General features: G+C 38.6%; 1 protein-coding gene across 2 annotated transcripts; it reads right to left on the bottom strand.

Annotated features, from left to right (window-relative positions):
• Window positions 1-10: 10 nt before the first annotated feature.
• On the bottom strand, window positions 11-20,089 carry LOC122276315 (CBBY-like protein). Of its 2 annotated transcripts, XM_043085935.1 has the most exons (11): window positions 19,647-20,086; window positions 18,820-18,869; window positions 18,606-18,669; window positions 17,799-17,847; window positions 17,611-17,679; window positions 10,324-10,385; window positions 6,106-6,186; window positions 3,360-3,514; window positions 3,168-3,252; window positions 2,297-2,440; window positions 11-374 (listed from the first exon to the last, which is right to left on the bottom strand). In XM_043085935.1, the coding sequence occupies exons 1-11, from the start codon at window positions 19,904-19,906 to the stop codon at window positions 272-274; spliced, it is 1,122 nt and encodes a 373-aa protein (XP_042941869.1). In that variant the 5' UTR covers window positions 19,907-20,086; the 3' UTR covers window positions 11-271. The 2 variants fall into 2 exon arrangements, with proteins under 2 accessions (XP_042941869.1, XP_042941870.1); XM_043085936.1 differs by lacking the exon at window positions 6,106-6,186 and having other exon boundaries at window positions 19,647-20,089.
• Between the last annotated feature and the right edge of the window lie 633 nt (window positions 20,090-20,722).

The following is a 20,722-nucleotide window of genomic DNA, read 5'->3' as shown; positions in this document are numbered from 1 at the left end:
GAGTCCTAAGTTGAGAAAGCTCTGCAGAACAAAGTACTAACAACGTTGACCTATCCACAACATTTTTTAACAAATGCGCTTAACAAGGTAGTGAGGAGAGTAAACCAAAAGGAATCCGGATTAAGATAGAACTGAATGACATACTTTCAGCCTCAACACCTCTGATTTAGAAATGATGTCAGATTCATCACTCTTGGAGACAAAAAAGAAAAAGAAAAAGAAAAAAAACAGCCTAGATGAATGACTCACGTCACAGAAACAAACACGACTCTCATGACCATCTCTTCTGGCATAGCTTTGAGATTGTCAGATCTGCACCCCCAAACCCATCCATGATAGCTTTTGCAGAAGGGAACTCCGCTCTAGAGGTCAAACTAGAAGAAACACAATTGAAGGAATAAGATAGCAACATATAGCAATTTGTAGCATATTACGGACCATTTGAGTAACATTAAAAGCAGTAGTAAGTAATTCCAATGTGGGGTCGGCAACATAGAGTTTGACATAGGGTTTGGCAGCCTGTAGTTATGGAAAATGATTAGTATAACCCATGGTGAGTCCAAGGGGTGGCATAGTTGTCCCGGGGGAGCTGTCCTAGATTTGAAACTCCATATTCACACTTTTGGGGCCATTGAACTTGAGAAATTTCCCCTTGAATTACCCGAAGGTCCATTTGCGGAAAATTCCTTACTAGGGGCCTGTGCACCCTTGGGGCTATTCGAGACTTTGTTGCCGGATACCCGATGCATATATATATATATATATATATATATAACACGGTTGGCCATCGCAAACTCTCACATCATGAAAAATGTTGGCCACAACAATGAACTAGTACATGACCTCAAATAAAAAGTGCTAGTCATGCACAACAGGTTATACTAATCATTTTCCATAACTACAGGTCGTAAGGTTAATCACCCTGCAGAATTTTGCAGCATTTATTAACACATAAAAACCATACATGGATGTAAATAAAAGGGTTTTGTAGGCGTAATTTTCATCATAATACATGTAGGGATTTCCAAAGGACCAAAAGTCAAATACCAACATGTTCATCGAATAGGTCAACCCAGGTTTTAAGAAATCTCTTTCCTCTAGTATTGTTTCTCCATTGCCTAGGGTACTTAATTATTATTTTTCATAAGCAACTGATATTAGTTCCCATGTTAATTCTCAATCTTGTCTCCACTTCATTTTATTTTGCACATTAATGAATCAAATTGTATATTTGATGGGAAAACAGTCAAAAATAGTTATTGAAAATGAGGTTGAAGCAAAAACAGATCATGCTGCAACTCAAGTTGGTTTTTAGTCTAGGTATGTTTTTCTCTCTTTCAGATCATGTTGTGTTGTGATTACAAATCAAGCTCCATGGTAGATGAATTATCATATTCTCTTTTAAAACAAATATTGATGTAGAAAGATATTTATGCTGTTAGCTATTCAAGGGGTTTGATGTTGATTGGGTTAGGCATAGAAGGGTGATAGTGTTGTTCATGAGCTAGAGGGGAAAGCAGGCACATGGTAAAGTTTTTGTAGTTTGTAGGTTGGCTCCTTTATGCCAAATGTGGAGCATTTGGAGAGAGAACTACACAAACCATTAAAAATAAGGAAGCTTTGGTGGTGAAGATGACAAAGATTGTCCTCAACACCCTTTATACATGGATAGTACCTCATATGATACTGTAATATTTCTAGCCTTCAGAGTTTTTGAATTGTTGTTTTCCTTTTTATTCTGAATAGGGGTTGTCTTGCATATTTCTAGTATATGAGGGCTGCGCCCTCTCTGCCTTTTTAATAAGATTACATTACTTATAAAGAAAATATTGAATTAAGCAAGACTCGAGAACAGATGAATAGCATTTGCAGCACATCACTGCTAGACAATATTTTTTTTTTGATACCCGCCCCGGGGGGTTGGGGGGGGGGGTGGTTGGTTGGCGTTTGGGTTTGAACTTGGTTCTCCCATTTGGAGACCAGGCCTTGGTCTAAAGGATCTTGGCTACTGCCAGATAAGATTGAGAAGTCATATGGGGGCTATGTAGGAGGAGCACATTCTTCATGGACTTTAAATTCTTATGAGATTGTGTGTCCATTTGCTAATGACAGTGGAAACATCATCCTCAGCAAAAAATGTATTTTATAAGTAAAATACTATATTAAAAAGAATAGGCATTGCCCAAGTACACGGGGTATACAAGAGTTAACACCTAGTTAGCAGCAAAACATTATTGAAAAAAAGAAGACCAGAAAGCACAAATTCAGACTGGTAAATGTAGAAACGGGCCTTTACCTGCTCCTTAGAACAATGCATGGCATGCCTATTTGATCAGCTCCAGAAACTCCCAATTGGCTTCCCGCAATGAGGACACAATTTTTGAAAGGTACTTCTGCATATTCTGCCCCAGCACGCAATGCAGCTACAGTTTTCTCTAAGCTGGATAATTCTCCCAATATCAGATCAAACTTAGGGTCCCAGAGAAAACACTATATATGATTATTAAATAAGCTATCAAATGCAAGTGCGTATGACTTACAAAACACTATTATGCATATACACAATTTGCTGATCCTAACAGTTGGTCCATTGAATTTGCTTCAGAGAAACCACAAATAGCAACTCTTAACTATATCTGGAAGTAAAGATCGATTGATTGGGAAAACCATGCAAAAACCTTTTGGCAATCTGGCTTTCAATTTTGAACGGATAAATGATTGGTATAACTATTTATAAAGAAAAAGAAGAGAAATAATGTACTGGAGATATATATGACACAAACTGTGTGTCCTTGGCTTGAAGGTTTTCTACTGAATGCACAAGTGCATTGGCCATTGTTACTATCAAGCTTCTTCAATCACCATGAACAACCGCTCTTAAACAAGCTGACCAATATCAGGTCTAGCCAGTATATCATATTACAATTCTACCATCCATTTGCTGACTGTTTATGACAAAAAGAACTAGCTGACAGCAACAGATTGTGGAGAACAAAAACTATATAAATAAACACAAACACATGCACGCAATCACACAAAGAACTAGCTGACAGTGAGATTGTGGAGAACAATGTAGAATACAGTACAAAAAGAGCTAGCTCAGAGCAAAAGATAGTGGAAAAAATTAACTATACACACCCACACAAATAAAATAGAAAATGAGCTACCTTTCAGATGAACTTGTATCAATCTCTACACTCAGCTTCAGTATGGAAGCAACATCCTTTGCAATTTTTTGTTTCTCAGCCAAAGCTGGCCAAGAAAACAAGAAAAGTGCCCTTTAGTACCCAACCTTCTGCACTTGAAAATGGTATACCATTGAAGAAAGCTTGCAAATCAACTAGGGATTAAGACTTTACCTGCCTTTATTGCTTCCTGGGCAAGTTCCTCATCCACACCCCAGTATAATCCCTTGTTAGTAACAAGTTGGCCATAAAGACTCTGTTTAACTTCCTTATTCCCAAGTATCTTTACTTTAGAAACTCTTTCATGACCAAGCTTTTCAATAATTGATCTAACAAAAAGAGAAGAAATATTAGCTTGTTCAGATTCCATCCATTGAAGCACAAAGCAAGTAACAATGATAAGCAATATATAAACTTAAAACAAGAGTTTCTTTAAAAGAGAAGTTCTTGCACTTCGACATATGGTACAAATATCCTTTCTGTTTTTATTTTTCTTCTCCTTTTTCCCTTTTTGGGGGTAAATAACAAGAAACAAATATCCACTACACCAAATAAAGGGAAATGCCACTATAAGACTACCCAGCTTCAACCAATATCACTCAAGCCTGAGTTAACTTGAGTCCCTGATGAGCTGATCCTAAGCCTAAATCCAAGTCCTTTCTCTAAACGGCAGCCCAGTAAAGAATCAGCAATTGAAAAACTAAAGGCCAAACTTAGTGGTGAGTTTGAGATGAAACATTTTGATATAGCTAAGGGGATTTTAGGTTTGCAGTTTAGAGGGACTAACAAGCATGCAAGTTGTATCTATCTCAGGAAAGATATTGAGAGGCTCCTACAGCAGTTCCCTATGTAGGACTGTCAATACCTTAATATTCACTAACAATACACTTCAGGTTGTTAGCTGATTCATCTCTAAAGAGTTAGGAGGAGAAATGAACGTGTTTCACATTCCCCATGCTAATGCAGTTGGTAGTATTATGTAATGCTGTGATAACCTAAGGAAAGCCCAAACCATATCTGAGCTTATATTCGAAAAGGACTAGTCAAAGTTACAATTGAATTTGCTTGGAATCATTATAACGGCAAGAATATCTTCCTCCCAAGCAATGAGAGATCCCACTCACTACCTTCCTATACTCTATCCGTGATATCACAATCTCCCCCACCTTAAATCCCTAACATCCTTGTCATGTCATTCCATAATACCATCTATAATGACCGAAGGAAATCCCAAATGACATCCTAAACTCCAAAAAGACTAGTCATTATTATTATTATTATTATTATTATTTTGATATCCGTGGATGTCTTGGCCAGCTTGCGCACACCTCGACTAATCCCACGGGACCCTGAAGTTAACTGCCAGGTAAACCTCTAGTGGCCCTAAGGGACTTGAACTGGTGACCATGGGGGAGCAAACCCAAGGCCTGATCAACTGAGTTACCCCTCAGGGTTAAAAAAAACTAGTCAATGTTACAATTAGAGTCTCGTGAAATCATTGTAAAAGGCACAGACTTCTCCTTTCCAAGCAAGCAATGTGGGATCTCATTCACTGCCCTCTTATTTTCAATTCAGGGTATTACAAATGTTGTAGCTTGTAGTAGGTCTAACCTTTCACATCCTGTCAATACAAGATACACAATTAGTCCTGGAAAAGATCAGTTGCAACGTGTAAAGTGGATTCTATTTCAAGGATACTTCGTATGTGTGTTTAGTGTTTAACAAGCACAGTGCCACTGGTTGTCCTATCAATTAGAAGGCTATTGTAGAGTTCACAGCAAGACTGATAATTGTTTATTGTGACAACCAGAGTTCCCTTAGACCATCAGCATAATCTAAATCCACATTAGTCAATAAAATTACCATGGTAGTGATATTGGTGATTTAACAAGAACAGTGCCACACATGGGAGTGATATTGGTTATTCTCTACTTTTGTTCATACAGAACTTACTCTGTGATAACAAATTTGATCCTGAAACACAAAAGATGACCAACTTAAAAAGCTCCGGGGCATGAATTTGAATGAATCATTTGTTTACATAAATATTGTATGTTGAGCAGATATCAACTTATTATATTTCCTAATTCCTCCAGCAAAGCCTCATATCTAACACATTCATTGCAATCATCCAAAAAACTGGACAGAACTGGATGTAGGACTTGTAACCATGATCCAAACTCTAAACTGGCCGATCAAGCCTCTAAAATGCTCTAACCTAAGACCCATTAACAACCATTCAAGATCCCTAAGATCTGCATTGAATCCTTTAAAAACTAATAGATTTAAGGAGATAGAGAGCAATCCTAATCCAAATCCTGTTCTTTGAAAAGGAAGCAAACAAATGATTGTACATGAGTCAGTGTCTCTCTAGAGGATTCCATGGATATATATAGACAAGAATTTCAAATAAATACTTGGATAGAAACAAAAATTGTAAAATATCTGTGATTGGTACTTTAAACTATTCTTCCAGCAACAAACATATCCCAGCGGTCTCCTTTCAAACATAATCTTGCTCTCTTGGATGAGAATAGAAAAGAGAGACAGCTCAGAATGAGCAAGGCTGAAAAGCATGTAGTCTACCTCAATCAATCTGAGACTAGAAAAAAACTAGTAGATATAAGGAGAAGCTCGACCATCTTCATTTGAGCTTTTTAACTGAAGAACTGCTCATAGTAAACCCCAAATCTGATCCATATCAAGTCACAATCCAACAATATTCATTTGAGTTTTTTAGCTTTGTGCTAATTGAAAAGCTCAACCCCATCATCAGATCTGATCAAATTAGGTAAACATGTTTTGCTGTGACATCATTCAAGAGCCAGAATTAATCTGTTTAATTTTATTAATTTCTGTTTATTATTAATCATATTTCCATTTGTAATACAGCATAAATCAGGTAAATATTAGAGCATACCCGGCAACCTTATCCCCACTTCTACTGTATGCTGTTAGTATGACCACAGGTATTCCTTCATTATATGCATCATCTATAAAACTGCCAATAGAGATAATATGTAAAGGATTTAATCTTTTATGAATAAAATTAAATAAGCTTACATGAACAAGAAAACAAAAATCACTGGTAGAAAGGAAAAGAAGTACCAAAGCTATCAACAACGCAAGATATATTTCATTTGTCTATTTCAAGTCCTAACTCATTAAAAGATTTCTCTTAGCTTAGCTCAAGTTCCTAAGTACATTGTAGGCATTAAGCCTGTAAAACTGTGAGTGGAAGAACTAACAAAAATAAAGCAATAATTTCTGACAGTTTTTAGATTCATCCAGGGAATATTGAAAGCAGCAGCTTCATTTCCTGTCAATTCTCTAGTACTGACAATTGCAAGAGCTGTGATCTTTAGCTTCATTATCTTGAATAATTCAATATAGTCTTCTGTGTCAAAAAGTATATAGAACAGAAGACATATGGAAAAAGGAAGAGGAAAAATAAGAACAAGAACAAAAACGATTCATGGAAGTTTAGAGTTATTACCCAAGGAAACTTTGATGGGCCTGTGTGATATATTATTACCAAAAATATTCCACCCAAATCCAAACTGCTTGGTACTGGAATGGATTTTTTCCCCCTTCTTATCAGAAGTCTAGCATAAACTCTAATATTGGGTACACGCAAGATTGCAAAAGTTAAAGTTAATATTTTTACCCATGGAAATTACTGAAACTTGAAAAGAGAGGATCTTGTACAGGGTTTACAAATAAAACTGATGAGGACAGGGGGGAAATATATTTTTAATCCCTTGGACTAGAGTTTTAATTGTCTTGCTTATAACATGTGGTAAATGTCATCCTCTTCCCTAGAAATAGTCAAGGAGCTCCTCTATACCATTAGTTGCTAGATCAAGGCCAATTTACTCATAATGGAATATAATGAATTGTAGAAGAAAAGTTTACAAAATTGTAGGACAATGACTGTTGGTGGGGACACTTTTCTAAGGCTTCTAGAAACAAACTTCTATAAGGGATACATATTACAGCATTCTAACCGCCAAAAAGTTCAAAAAGGGAGATAATTTGCCAATTTGATTAAATACAAGATTTAACCAAGAAAATTTATATTAACTTGACAAACATAGCATATTAAAGGAATAAGGATGTATTTTCTTTCTATAATCAAAGATTAAATCATAAATTTATATGTAAAGGTTCTTTCATCATTTATCATATTCAAGAACAAAACAAGCTTCTGAATCAAATACTATATATTGATTAGAGGTAACTGAAAATGGACTTTGTATTCAAAACTGGAAGTAATAAATAAGTACATAAACAAAATTTGAGGGCTATGGTTAATTAGGGCATGTTTGGGTCATGATATGCGATGAGAAATCTGTGAATAGTAGTGAAATGGTTTGGGTTAAGATGTTTGATTGGATTTTGGGAAAAAAAAGAGAAAAAGTTGAAAAAAAATACAAATTTATTAGATTTCAAAACAAAAATAATATTAAAATTTGTAATGATTAGGTGAAAAAGTTGAAAATTTGAAAATGATAAGTATTTTGTGTTTGAGTGATGTTTTTTTTTGATGAATAAATAAGGTATATTGATCAAAAATGGAAATATCAGTACACAATTCTAATGCCCTAACTAGGTAGGCACATTAGAGACAAGAAAATCATGAAAGGCCATGCCGTTAAAATCAACAGCAATAGCCCAACTATAGAGAGTTCTAAAAAATAAAAGTTTAAGCTCCCCTAACGATCTCTCTTGATCTTCGAAAGTCCGCGCATTGCGCTCCTGCCACAGGCACCACATAATGCATAGAGGGATCATCTTCCAAATTTCTTTAATTGGTTGTCTGCCTCTTATGTTGGACCAACTAGCCAAAGCTGCCTCCACTGTCTTCGGCATAACCCAGGACATATCCAATCTAGCAAAAACCCCATTCGAAAGAGTCCTAGCTGTATCACAATGCAAAAGTAGATGCTCTACCGACTCTCCCCCACCTCTGCACATGCAACACCAATCTGCAATGATGATCCTTCTTTTTCTCAAATTATCAGTGGTAAGAATCTTTCCAAAGAAGCGATCCATACAAAGAAAGAAACTTTGGGAGGGGCCTTGTGTCTCCAGATCTTCCTCCAAGGGTACTGAATGTTAGGCACCTGGGTTAGGGCTTTATAGAAGGAGCGAACCGAAAAAGTACCTTTGCCTGTTAGAGTCCACCACATAACATCCTCTTGTTGCCTGTTTGGTCTTATGGAGTATAGGAGTCCATAGAAGTCTGCAAAACTGCTTATTTCCCAATCATGTGCCTCCCTGGTAAAATTAATGTTCCAAATTATCTGTCCCCCTGCAATCTCCATAATCTTTGACACTGCAGCATCCTTTTCCCTTGCAATCTGGAAGAGGGAGGGATAGAGTTCTTGTAACGCCCTATTACCACACCAAACATCTCCCCAGAATTTAATTCTCGAACCCACACACCCAGATGGAGCTGAACGTACCGGTTAAAAACCCCCCACCCTTTTCTAATATGTTTCCACAAACCAACCCCATAGGCCCCCCTTACATCTCTAGTACACCAGTCACCCCATAAACCACCATATTTCTTCTCAATCACCAATTTCCATAAAGAGTCCGGTTCCTTAGCAAATCTCCACAGCCATTTGCCTAATAGAGCTCGATTGAAAACCCTTAAATTTCTGATCCCCAAACCTCCTCCTGAGATAGGGCGCTGCACTTGCCCCCAATTAACCAAGTGAAATTTGAACTCCTCCCCCATACCCCCCCACAAAAAATCACGTTGGAGTTTCTCAATACGTGTCGCCACACTAGCAGGTATTGGGAAAAGAGATAGAAAATACGTAGGAAGGTTAGAAAGAGTACTCTTTATCAAGGTAATCCTTCCACCTTTTGACAAGTACATTCTCTTCCACCCTGCTAGTCTTCTCTCTATTTTCTCGATCACTGTATCCCATATCGAAAGCGCCCTCGAAGCACTCCCCAAAGGAAGTCCCAAATATGTCATAGGAAAAGCTGAAATCTTGCATCCCAACATCCTAGCCAGCTGACGTATATTCGACACTTCCCCAATCGGCACCATTTCTGATTTCTCTAAATTCACCCTCAACCCGGAAATTGCTTCAAAACAGTAGAGTAGCACCTTCAAAACTTGCATCTGATTTTGATTTGCTTCGCACATGATAAGAGTGTCATCTGCAAATAGTAAATGAGAAATATTAATAATACCTCCCTCCGGGGTGCCAATCGGGATGCCGTTTAGGAGACCATTCACAACCATAACCTCGAGCATCCTGCTTAGAGCCTCCATAGCTATTACAAACAGCATAGGTGATAACGGGTCCCCTTGTCTCAGCCCACGAGAACTACTAAAAAAACCCACTGCATTTCCATTTACCAACACAGAGAACTTTGGTGTAGATATGCACCAATGAATCCATGCACTCCATCGCTCCCCAAAACCGCATCTCCTGAGCATATGGAGAAGGAAATCCCAATTAACATGGTCATAGGCCTTCTCCATATCTAGTTTGCACATAACCTTTGAGTTCCGGGCTTTCAAACTACTGTCAAGGCATTCATTAGCAATTAGCACCGCATCCAAAATCTGTCTACCTTTTACAAAAGCGTTTTGAGGTTTAGTGACAATCTTCCCCATCACCTCTCTCAGTCTGTTTGCTAATACTTTAGAGATGATCTTATAAACCCCATTCACTAAGCTACTAGGCCGATTATGAGAAGTTTTGAGATCAACTCATTTCACTTCCCAAACATGGCCTTAACCAATGTTTGTGGCATTATCCTTCATACAGCCATTCAGCCGTGTGCTTGATGTGGAGCCTATAATTGGATTGGAATAATCATATATTGAGAGTTTTGAGCTACTGGTGCACAAGGTAAAGCATATTTCCTCCAGATATTGATTTGATTTCTATATTGCATAGCACAAAATACAGACATATATAAGTAGGAAATAGGCATTCAAAATAAATAAAAGTCACTTGTTTGGTAAACCAACTGTATTGATGAATTACATAGGTCTAATGCAATAATTAATAAAGGTCTTTAATTTTGAATCAGTAGCTGAACTTTAGATAATACAAACAAGTCATCAGATACATATATTTCATTTAAACAGGATGAGACAACTCACTCTTCAACTCCAGGTCGTAAAGGTAAATTTTTTGACATCACAAAATCATCCAATGCAGTTTTCTGCCAACAATTATCCAGTTGTTAAGCAGCTTATCTCAATATGAGAGCATTCTCATTCTCAAAAAGCGAAGTTAAATAATAGAATTATCAACCTAGTGAAACTAAAAATGAGTTGGTGACACATATAAACAATCTAAACAAGATTTTAATGCAAGGACAGAGAGCACTTTTCTAAACAATACTTTTAACGTAAAGGTAGATTTGGATTAAAAATGATACAGCATTTGTAATTGTAAATTAAAGAAAACACAAAAAGCATATCTGAGAGAGAGAGAGAGAGAGAGAGAGAGAGAGAGAGAGAGAGAGAGAGAGAGAGAGAGTTCAAACTTATATGCACAGTTCGGTAAAATTACTTGATTTAAGCAAATATTATGAGCTACAACGCAACCGGTAGAATTGGAAACAACTTTGTTGAAGTCACAAAATTAATTCAAATGTATAAAACTCAACATATTTCATCCAGATTTTTATGGTATAAAAATAGGGGCACTTGAATAAAGTCATCTGGGTGCATAAGAATTGCCATTCTGATGGAAATTGGGTAGAATGAATCATTGGGGTATAGCCTTGCTTAGTCCTTTACTGTTATCCACACCTTCTACCATGTCAATGAGTATCAGAGCCTCTTTGTCCATATCATAATTCAAAACTGAGTTCTTTTCAAGCAATAGGGATTGGCATAAGGTACTTCGCATCAGTTGCGTATAAGATTACAAAGGGGCAATTAGAGGAAAACATTTACTGTTCAAGACTTTATTTTTATTCTTTTATTTATTTTTTGGCCTTGGTCTGTGTAATTTCTGTGCAAATCATCCTTGCAGAAATCATTTCTCTTAAAATAAAAAGGAAGGTCCTGGCAACACCTAAAAGCAAATTTAAGCTATTAGTACGTCCTTTGAACCAATATATCAAGGTTTCTTGGTATTAATGAATTAATGATCTAATAACAGGTATGCAAGTTATAACTTGTATATGATATATTTTGGGAAAATATTTTCTTTCAACGATGGAAAACAAATACTCATTCTCTCCGCTGAGTTTGGGTGGTCTGTGATGGCGTTATACATCTGAGCTCTGGGGTGTTGGTGTGCTTAGGATGGGTTTTTCAAAGGACATTGCGATAGAATCAAAAACTTTTTCATTGGTGAAGGAGGGGGCCGGGTTCTCTTGGTTATTACAGAGAGAAGCTGGAGGGTGGTGACAAAGTTGGTTTTGGGACTTTCAACGGTGCAATGGTTGGCAAAGGCCTTGGTTTGCATGAAGGAAGAAAAGAGAGATTTCTTCTCCACAAATAGGGAAGGCAGTCACAACTTTATAGCGCAGCATTGTTTGAATGGTCGCAGCCACTATATCGCGGTGGTGGAATATTGTGGTGGTGGTAGGAGGAACTAGGAACTTTATTTTCATTCCTGAGGAGGAGAGCAGAGGGTGGAAAAGGATGGGAGAAGCATTGTGGGAGTTTATTCATGAAGGGTCACTTATAGTGATGGAGCACTGAAGAGACCACCGGTGGTGAAGGTCCAGCCGCAACCTCACTCCTACAAGGAGGCATTGATGGTGGAGCAACCCTGTGAATTTCAAAAGGGGATGACGACATGGAAGGGCAGAGAGGTGCTGCTACTAGGATGGGTAACAGACATGGCTCTGACAAAGATTTTCGTCCAGTACAGTGGTAGGGTGGTGGTGGCAGACTACAAGTGGCATGGCAAAGGGGCAAGTCTTTAGTACACTACTGAACGTGAAGGCTCAGTTGAGTACTTTATAAGGGAGGAGGTGGGCTTGGAAAGAAGTGGGCCTTGTGTGGGCTTGAGTGTGGGAACAGGAGACAAGGGCTTAGGCCCGTTAGCTCAAGGCCCCAGTCAGTTGGGCGTTGTAAGGTAAGATCCCTTGACTAGGCCTCATCCTGTGGGGAAAAAAGGGGGAGGGCTTTAGCCTTATCTCGTCAGGCCCCTTTCCATGTGGAGGATTTGCAAGGGGGGTGACCGTCAGCCCACCACCAATGAAAACCTCACAATCCTGCTGGAGATACCATTGGGTGCAGCACAACCAACTGCAAGACCATTAACGGTGGCCTAAAAGCCCCAGCGATGGTGGTGGAACTGTCGACAACGATGCGAAAATGGGAAACAAAGGAGATCCTGCCATTGTTTGTTGCATCCTTGATTTATTGTGGCCAAAAAATGCCAATAAACACCATGGAAGCACCACTATCTCATGCAGAGACCCCACATCAACCTAAGGAGCACCTCGAGATGTTGTCGGAAGGAGATGGTGAGGAGAGGATGGATTTCTCTGAGGATATTGTCGAGGATGTTGTCGAGGATGTTGTAGAGGGGCTATCTTAGATGCTCAATCCTATTGGTGGTAGTGACGTGGGGATGGTCCTTGAAACACAAATAATAACTCAAATCTCTGGCAACGATGTAGAGTTCAATGTGGGTATTGTGCTCGAATGGGAGGGTAGAAATCTGTTTGGGGGGGAGGAGAAGGGGATGCCTTTGAATTTGCAGTGGGTTTTGAGGAGTAGTTTATGGCTCTTCTCACTGCCATAGAGGTGGGTCACTCTCAATCTAAGAAATCTGGGACCAAGGAACAACGGGAACTTAAGAGACTCAAATGGACGTTGAACTATAAGGGCAGCTCAAGCCGTGATAGATCCAAAGGTAAGGGGATTGTCTCTCTTTTATGAAGCTCCTGGGATGTTTGTGGGTTGAATGAGGCAAATAAATGTCTTCGCATAAAAAACTTGCTTTGGGAATAGAGGGCAGACATAATATGTTTACAAGAAACTAAGCTGAAATTGGTTTCTAGGAAATTAGTGCAAAGTGTTTGGAGTTGTCCTTATGTAGATTGGGTCTATCTTGCATCGAATGGGGCTTTGGGTGGAATTTTAGTGATATGGGATGGAAGGGTGGTGGAGAAAATAGAGAATTTTTTAGGGGAGTACATTGTAGCGTGCTCCTTTAAAACTGTGGAAGATAACTTTTTGTGAGCTTTTGCAGGTATATATGGGCCGAATGCTGATAGTATCAAAAGACTATTATGGGAAGAACTTGTTGGAATACATAGCTGGTGGGACTTCCCTTGGTGCATAGGTGGAGATTTTAACATCATAAGTAGGGCTGTACAAAAAATATCGAGAAACCAGCCGAAACCGGCAGAGATCCGGTTTGCCGGTTCGGTTCACGGTTCGACCCAGGGAAAACCCGCTAAACCGGCTGACGTAAGCTTATCTATATATTTTTTCAAATATACTTATATGAAACAACGTTGTTTTTGGGACGCAGTGTGTAAAAAAGATATGTATCGGCATTGCAAAACGGTGCCGTTTTCATTTAGGGTAAATATATCCTATTGAAGTCTTCGTTGTTTGCCTCTTCGTCGTCTTCAAGTTTCCATCTCTCTCTCTCTCTCTCAAGCGGCGCAGCCATGGCCCATTGCCGCTGCCAACCTCTCCCTTCTAGTGATGGCCAACCTCTCTAGCAACCCTTCCAACGATGGCACAGTGACACCATCATAGATTCACAAATCTCTCTCTCTCTCTCTCTCTCTCTCTCTCTCTCTCTCTCTCTCTCTCTCTCTCTCCCCACTTCTAGCGGCACCATCAGCCTTGGTTTATGGATTGTGAAATGTGAATGGTGATGGGAAACCGATTCCCAAACCGCAGAACCGATCGATGCCGACCGATCGAACTCCGGCCAGTTCCCTTCCTCCCTGTGATCGGTTTCGGTCGAGAAAGATGTAGATTTTAGGTGTTGGTGCAGTTTCACTCCAAACCGAAACCACACCGAAGGCATCAGTTTTCAACCCTAGTCATAAGGTTCCCTAGTGAAAGATCTGGAGACAGTCGGATGCGCCCAGCCATGATAGAATTTTTAGCATGTATTTTTTACTTGAATCTAGTGGATTTTCCTTTCATAGGGGCCCCCTTTACTTGGTCCAATAATCAGATGTGGTCTCGGCTAGACAGATTCCTAATTTCGCTGGATTGAGAAATGCATTACTCAGAGGTGTGTCAGAAGAGGTTGCATCGCCTTTGCTTAGATCATTTTCCCATCTTGTTGGATGGTGGTGGTATCCAAGGAAGGCGCCGATATTTTAAGTTCGAAAACATGTGGTTTAAAAGTGAAGGCTTTGTGGACTGGGTAGGGCAATGGTGGTCATCTTATCAGTTTCATGGTACCCCCTCCTACATACTTGCAGGCAAACTAAAAGCTTTCTCTAGAAGAATTATATTGAAAGGTAGAGCAAAAGAAGACCATGGTGGGGAAGCTACAGGAGTTAGAGACGATACTTGATGATAGTCCTTTCCCTAGAAGAATTATTGTGAAAAGCAGAGCTGGCTTCAAGTTGGAGAGAGTAATTTCTTTAGAGATCTCTTGACTTCAGAAGTCGAGAGCATTATGGTTGAAAGAAGGGGACCGAAGTACAAAGTTCTTCCACATAGTAGCTAATTCTCATAGGAGAAATACTACCATTGAGATGCTGAATATCAATTGTATAGACTGAATAGAGGCTCTAGTGATTCGGGATCATGTGGTGGACTTCTTTGAACAGCTATTTAGAGAACGAGAGGGGTGGAGGCCAAAGCTTGATGGACTCAGTTTTGACTCCATTGAGCCACAGACAGTGTTGTGGTGGAGAGACCTTTTGAGGAAGTGGAGGTCTTTCATGTAGTAAGAAGAATGGTTAAAGAAAAAGCACTAGGTCTGGACGGCTTTTCAATGGGATTTTTCCAAACACGTTGGGAGGTAGTGAAAGAGGACATAATGAATGTGTTTCAGGAACTATTCTCGGCTGGGAAGTTTGAGAAAAGCTTAAAGGCTACTTTAATTGCATTCATCCCGAAGAAGATCGGAGCATCAGAGGTGAAAGATTATAGGCCCATTAGCCTCGTTAATGGGGTGTACAAAATTATCTCCAAGGTGCTCGCAAACAGATTAGGGGAGGCCTTGGGTAAGATAATTACAAAGCCACGAAATGCATTTGTAAGGAGTCAACAAATCCTGGACTCAGTCCTTATAGCCAATGAATGTCTGGATAGCAGATTAAAGCCTGGTATCGCAAGGATTACATGTAAGCTAGATATGGAGAAGGCATACGATCATGCAAACTGGGAGTTCCTTCTTTATTTGCTAGAGAGATGTGGTTTTGGGGAGAGAAGGTGTACGTGGATTAGACAATTCATCTCAACGGCAAGGTTCATAGTTTTGATTAATGGCAGCTCAGTTGGTTTTTTCAGCAGTTCTTGTGGCTTAAGACAAGGAGATCCATTGTCCCTACTTCTCTTTGTTATCATCATGGAGGCCCTTAGTAGGATGCTATCAGCAGTGGTTATGAACAGTTTTGTGGCTAGTTTTTTGGTAGATGATCCCAATTAGGGCTTTATTACTATATCTCATTTATTATTTGCAAATGACACACTCATATTCTACTAGGCAGATCAAAACTAGCTAAGGGCATTGAAGGCACTTTTACTATGCTTTGAAGGAGTGTCAGGCTTGAGAGTGAACTTCGATAAATCACAATTAGAGCTAGTTGGGAACGTCAGCAACACTCGGCAATTGGCCAACACTTGGGTGTAAGGTCGCTTCTCTTCCTATGAAATATTTGGGATTGCCGTTGGGGGCTGCCTCATGGGCTTTATCAATTTGGAATACAGTTATTGAGAAGATAGAACAAAGATTGGCAGGGTGGAAGAGATTGTACTTGTCAAAAGGAGGCTAGACGAATCTAATCAAGAGCACTCTCTCTAACTTACCAACATATTTTCCATCTTTATTTCCAATTCTAGCTTGTGTGGTAGTACGGATGGAAAAACTCAATCGTGATTTCTTATAGAGCGGGATGGGGGATGAGTTCAAATTTCATATAGTCAGTTGGGACAAGGTGTGCAGGCCAATCACTTCAGGTGGGTTGGAGATAAAAAATATGAGAACTTTCAATCAAGCCCTACTTGGGAAATGGCTATGGAGATATAATATGGAACCAGAAGCCCTATGGAAATTGGTGGTTGATTGCAAACATAGAAGCTTGTGGGTTGGTTGGTGTACTAGAGAGGTGAATGAGGCCTATGGAGTAGGGGTTTGGAAGCACATTAGACGAGGGTGGGGGGTGTTTACTCGCCATACTAAATTTGTGCTGGGTGCAAATATTTAGATAAAATTTTGGAGGGACATATGGTGTGGGGAGGAGGCTCTAAAGGATTCTTTTCCATCGGTTTTCCGGGTGGCATGTGATCAAAAAGCTTCAATGGCGAACCACATGGTTCGATCAGGGGACCAAGTCCAGTGGAATGTCACCTTTGGTAGAGCGGCCCAATATTGGGAAGTAGATAGCTTTGAGGCTTTTTTCAGCCTAGTGTATTCCGTGAAGCTGAATGGGCAACGATCCGATATGTTGTGGTGGACACTTGCAAGTAAGGGTGCATTCTTGGTTCGATCCTTCTATAAGTCCTTTACAAATTTACCGAATACTCAATTACCATGGAGAAGACTTTGGATGAATAAGGCACCCCCCAAAGCACTCTTCTTCACTTGGACAGCTGCCCTGGGCAAGATTCTAACAACTGATAATGTAAAGAAGTGCCCGGGTCGTTATTCTGGATTGATATTGTATGTGCAAGAAATCTAGCGAGACAATGGATCATCTCTTGCTACATTGCGTGACAGCTAGAGCCTAGTGGATTGAAGGGTTCAGCAAAGTAGAGTTAAATTGGGTAATGTCTGCCACAGTGGTTGAGTTATTGGCCAATTAGACACTTCCAGGAGGTGCTCCACAAATCAAAGCCGTGTGGAAAATGGATGTCCCTATTTGCATTATGTGGTGCATATGGCAAGAGTGTAACGATCGGACATTTGAATATAAGGAGCAGACACTAGAGAAGCTTCGATCTTTATTTTTCCGTACTTTATTTCTATGGGCCATAGCTATAGACTTTAATGGCCTAAATTTATATGATTTTCTTGTTTCCACTAGTGCGACCTAGATAAGTCTTATCTCTTGAATGCCATCTTGTGTACTTAGGCTATGCCTATCCTTATTAATAATATTGTTTACTGATAAAAAAAAAAAAATGATCTAATAACAATCTCTAAGCTTTGTTTTGAATGTAACTCATAAAATGAAAAAAGCTATCCAATGATCAACATAGAAGGATTGGAACTTGAAGATACAAGCCATCTAATGAATGTAAAAGGCAACTAGATCTAAGTAAAATGAAAACCTTTTCTTGCAGAACACTCTTTATGAATGATCCCTTCTCATTTGTGGGCAATGATGTAGGCCAACCAATCTGCAGTAAGGTCAGAGAGGTAATCAGGCAAACCTATTAAATGATGCAGTGCACAAATGTCCAGACAGCTACCCATAAGCTTTTCATTCTTCAACATTACAAGGAAAAAAATAACTCACCCGGTTAAAATACACGTTTAGCATCCTTTCCTCATCTCCAGAACACTTCCTGGAAAGTAATCTCAGAATACATTACAACAAACTGTATCAACATTTATCATCTATGAGAGTTCATCAAGATACCACCCAATTATTTTACAACTTCTAAAATAAATTTTCTGGTCACCATAAAAAAAAGCTAATGTGAAGAACAAAAAATAACTGGCATCTAAGGACGGTCATATAATCCAAAACTTGATATGCAGTGTGTGTGACATCAGTGCTTGCTCCAAAAAATTAAGTTGATGGGAAGATGTATATTTAATTATTTATATTATATCCTTAAACTCCCCCTTGCGTGTGGGCCAAACACCCCCTTAATAAGTGGGCCTAACACGTGAAATATTTAATTAATGGGGTGGAGTGTAGAGTCATGATTCGAACTCAGAACCTTTGCTTTGATATCATTTGAAATTATCACTTGTCCCAAAAGTTTAAGCTGATGGAAAAAGACAGATTTTATTATTTATATTATATCCTTAATAGTGTGAGCCCAATGACATTGATGGAACTAGGTTGTATATGTTATTATGAATGTACATACACCAAAAGCTAAGAGTTAAAGTGAGATGTGGTGATGAGAACTAGAATTGAAACAATTACAAGTCAGTTCGTTGTAAACGATTCAGGTAGTAACAATCTCATGTTCCAAAATGATTCTAGTCTACACATATATGAATAAATCCATGAAAAACATATTACAAGAATACATTATTAAATGATTCAAAAAAGAAAAAAAGATAATACATTATTAAATGAGATTCACACCTCGCAAGGTCTAAATAGACAGGTTCACTCCAGTTTGCACAGTCAAGGCCAAGCTTTTGAAATGCTGACAGCATCAAAAAGGAAAAGATGGACGGGAAAAAAGAAGATTAAACTTACGAAACATATATTTTCAACTAATTATAGAATATGGTCAGTGGAAATTCAAATTTGATGATTTTGTGCAATATGCATATAATTATTGCATCTACCGCACCTACGTTGAAGGCTTGGCGATTACCCAGATGATAAGCATCCATCATAACCCTTCAAGAAATTTAAATGAATTAATATTAAAAAAAAAAAAAAAAGGAAATCAATGTATAGCACAGATTAGAAAAATGAATAAAGAAAACATACAAGTACTTCAGAATTATTCAAGTTATTGAAGACTAAAGTTGTAGGAGCAGGAGGAATTTAGGGCAGTAATATTTCACATTAAGGTGAAAATAATATAGATAGCATAACCACGCTAAAAAAACTTAGTTAAAAATGATATAAAAAAAAAAGTTCAGATAAGGAAAGAAAATAGAGACTACCTTATTTAGCCAAAGTAAAAGTAAAATAAAGAACCACGTATTGCGACATCGAAAAGGCGTAAACCAAGATAGAAGTAACCACAAGTCAATAAAATTGGAAACAGAATAAATAAAATTGGAAACAGAATAGATAAAAATAAAGTTCTACAAATAATGATCACCCATCTAATCAAGTGCATGAATGTAACACAAAACCTGGCAACAGCAGATGGTCACTAGAAAAAACCAAAATGAAACCATAAAAGCTATCACGTATCAATTTCAGAACACGGCCGAATAATCATACTAAAAACATTCACCCATTTGCTCAATTCCCTGTACTAAAATACCCAGTAAGTTCACATCATACTAGAAAAGAAAGACTATTTTAGAAGCAAATATAACGAGGAAGCATCAAATAGGCAGGAACCCAAAAAAAAAAAGGCAGGAAGATAGCATCGGAAAGGAACAATAACAAAATTTACATCAAAATAATGAGCAAAGACTAAAACAAGAATATCAGTACCCATCAACTTCCAGGAGAATAGCAAGTTCCAGAGATTGGTTCTGGTTTTCAGAGCGGGAAGTTGAGCAGAAAGCAAGAAACCGATTAAAGTGCAAAAATTTTCCGGTCGAAGCGGGGATGCCCGGGAAAGTGGAGGAAAATGGAAGAACCGAAAATGGGTTTCTGGGCGTGTAGGAGTACTGATATTTGTTGTTGCCATAAGTGGTAGCGGTGCTTGAAAGGCGCAGAGCGTCAAGAATTGAACAAGAAGCGGAATCCATGGCAGTTGTTTCTGTAGTCTTATAATCAACAGCTGAGCATCCAGACTGCCACACGAGGTGAGGTTTTGTTGCGTCAATGACTATTTCACCCTCCCAACAACTTGCAATTTTGCAAGCAGAACCATAAAAAAGAGCGTTCTTTGGAGAGAATGTGTAAATAGATTTCGTTTCTCTTAGGAACAGTGTAATGTTTATTGAAAAATAGATTTCTTTTTATTTAATGATTAAGGAGGTTGTTATTAATGAATTGATATTTTTTATTTTTAAAAATATTTAAAGATGTTTGAAAAATATTTAAAATAAATTGAAAACTTAAAAAATGTATTTGCACTTATCGGTAACGTCATCCCTAAAAGCCCATCCATCCTTTCGTTTTTGGAATGCCAAGAAGTAACGCCTGGCATTATTCCAGGCATAACGTCTGCAATTAAGGGACGGTAAAAGTTGGCCTTTTAAGGTCAGCCGTTAGTTACCAAATGATGACTGAATAAAATCAATCCTCATTTCTATATTAATGATGATATTTAGCTCTCTGCAAAGTATTTTCAAAAACATATTCTTTGTGAAAAAATATTTAGGTTGTGGGGATTTTGAGTGTCTCTAGCATGGTTTTAAATACCGTATCGTACCGGTCGGTACGGCTGGAATATTCCGTACCGGTCACCGGTCCGGTACAGATATTGCACCTGTTTCGTACCGGTCTGAATACCGGCCGTACCGGTCGTACCGGCCGATATTTCGGCCTGTACCGGCCGGTATTTCGGCCTTTTATTTTTTTATTTTTTTTTTCATTTTTTTTTCATTTTTTCAAACTAC

This window comes from Carya illinoinensis, chromosome 9 (assembly GCF_018687715.1).
Source record: "Carya illinoinensis cultivar Pawnee chromosome 9, C.illinoinensisPawnee_v1, whole genome shotgun sequence".
In the NCBI taxonomy this organism is placed as follows: Eukaryota; Viridiplantae; Streptophyta; class Magnoliopsida; order Fagales; family Juglandaceae; genus Carya; species Carya illinoinensis.
Note: the sequence above shows the minus strand (reverse complement) of the source record. Positions and strands in the feature narration are given on the sequence as shown.

Excerpts from the sequence above, each read along its gene's own strand:
- LOC122276315 (XM_043085935.1), bottom strand. The coding sequence starts at position 19,906 with ATGGATTCCGCTTCTTGTTCAATTCTTGACGCTCTGCGCCTTTCAAGC. Across the intron at positions 10,386-17,610 it reads AGAGTGTTCTGCAAGAAAAG|AAAACTGCATTGGATGATTT; the intron begins GTTTTCATTTTA and ends AATTGTTGGCAG. Across the intron at positions 3,253-3,359 it reads CCAGGAAGCAATAAAGGCAG|CTTTGGCTGAGAAACAAAAA; the intron begins GTAAAGTCTTAA and ends TTTCTTGGCCAG.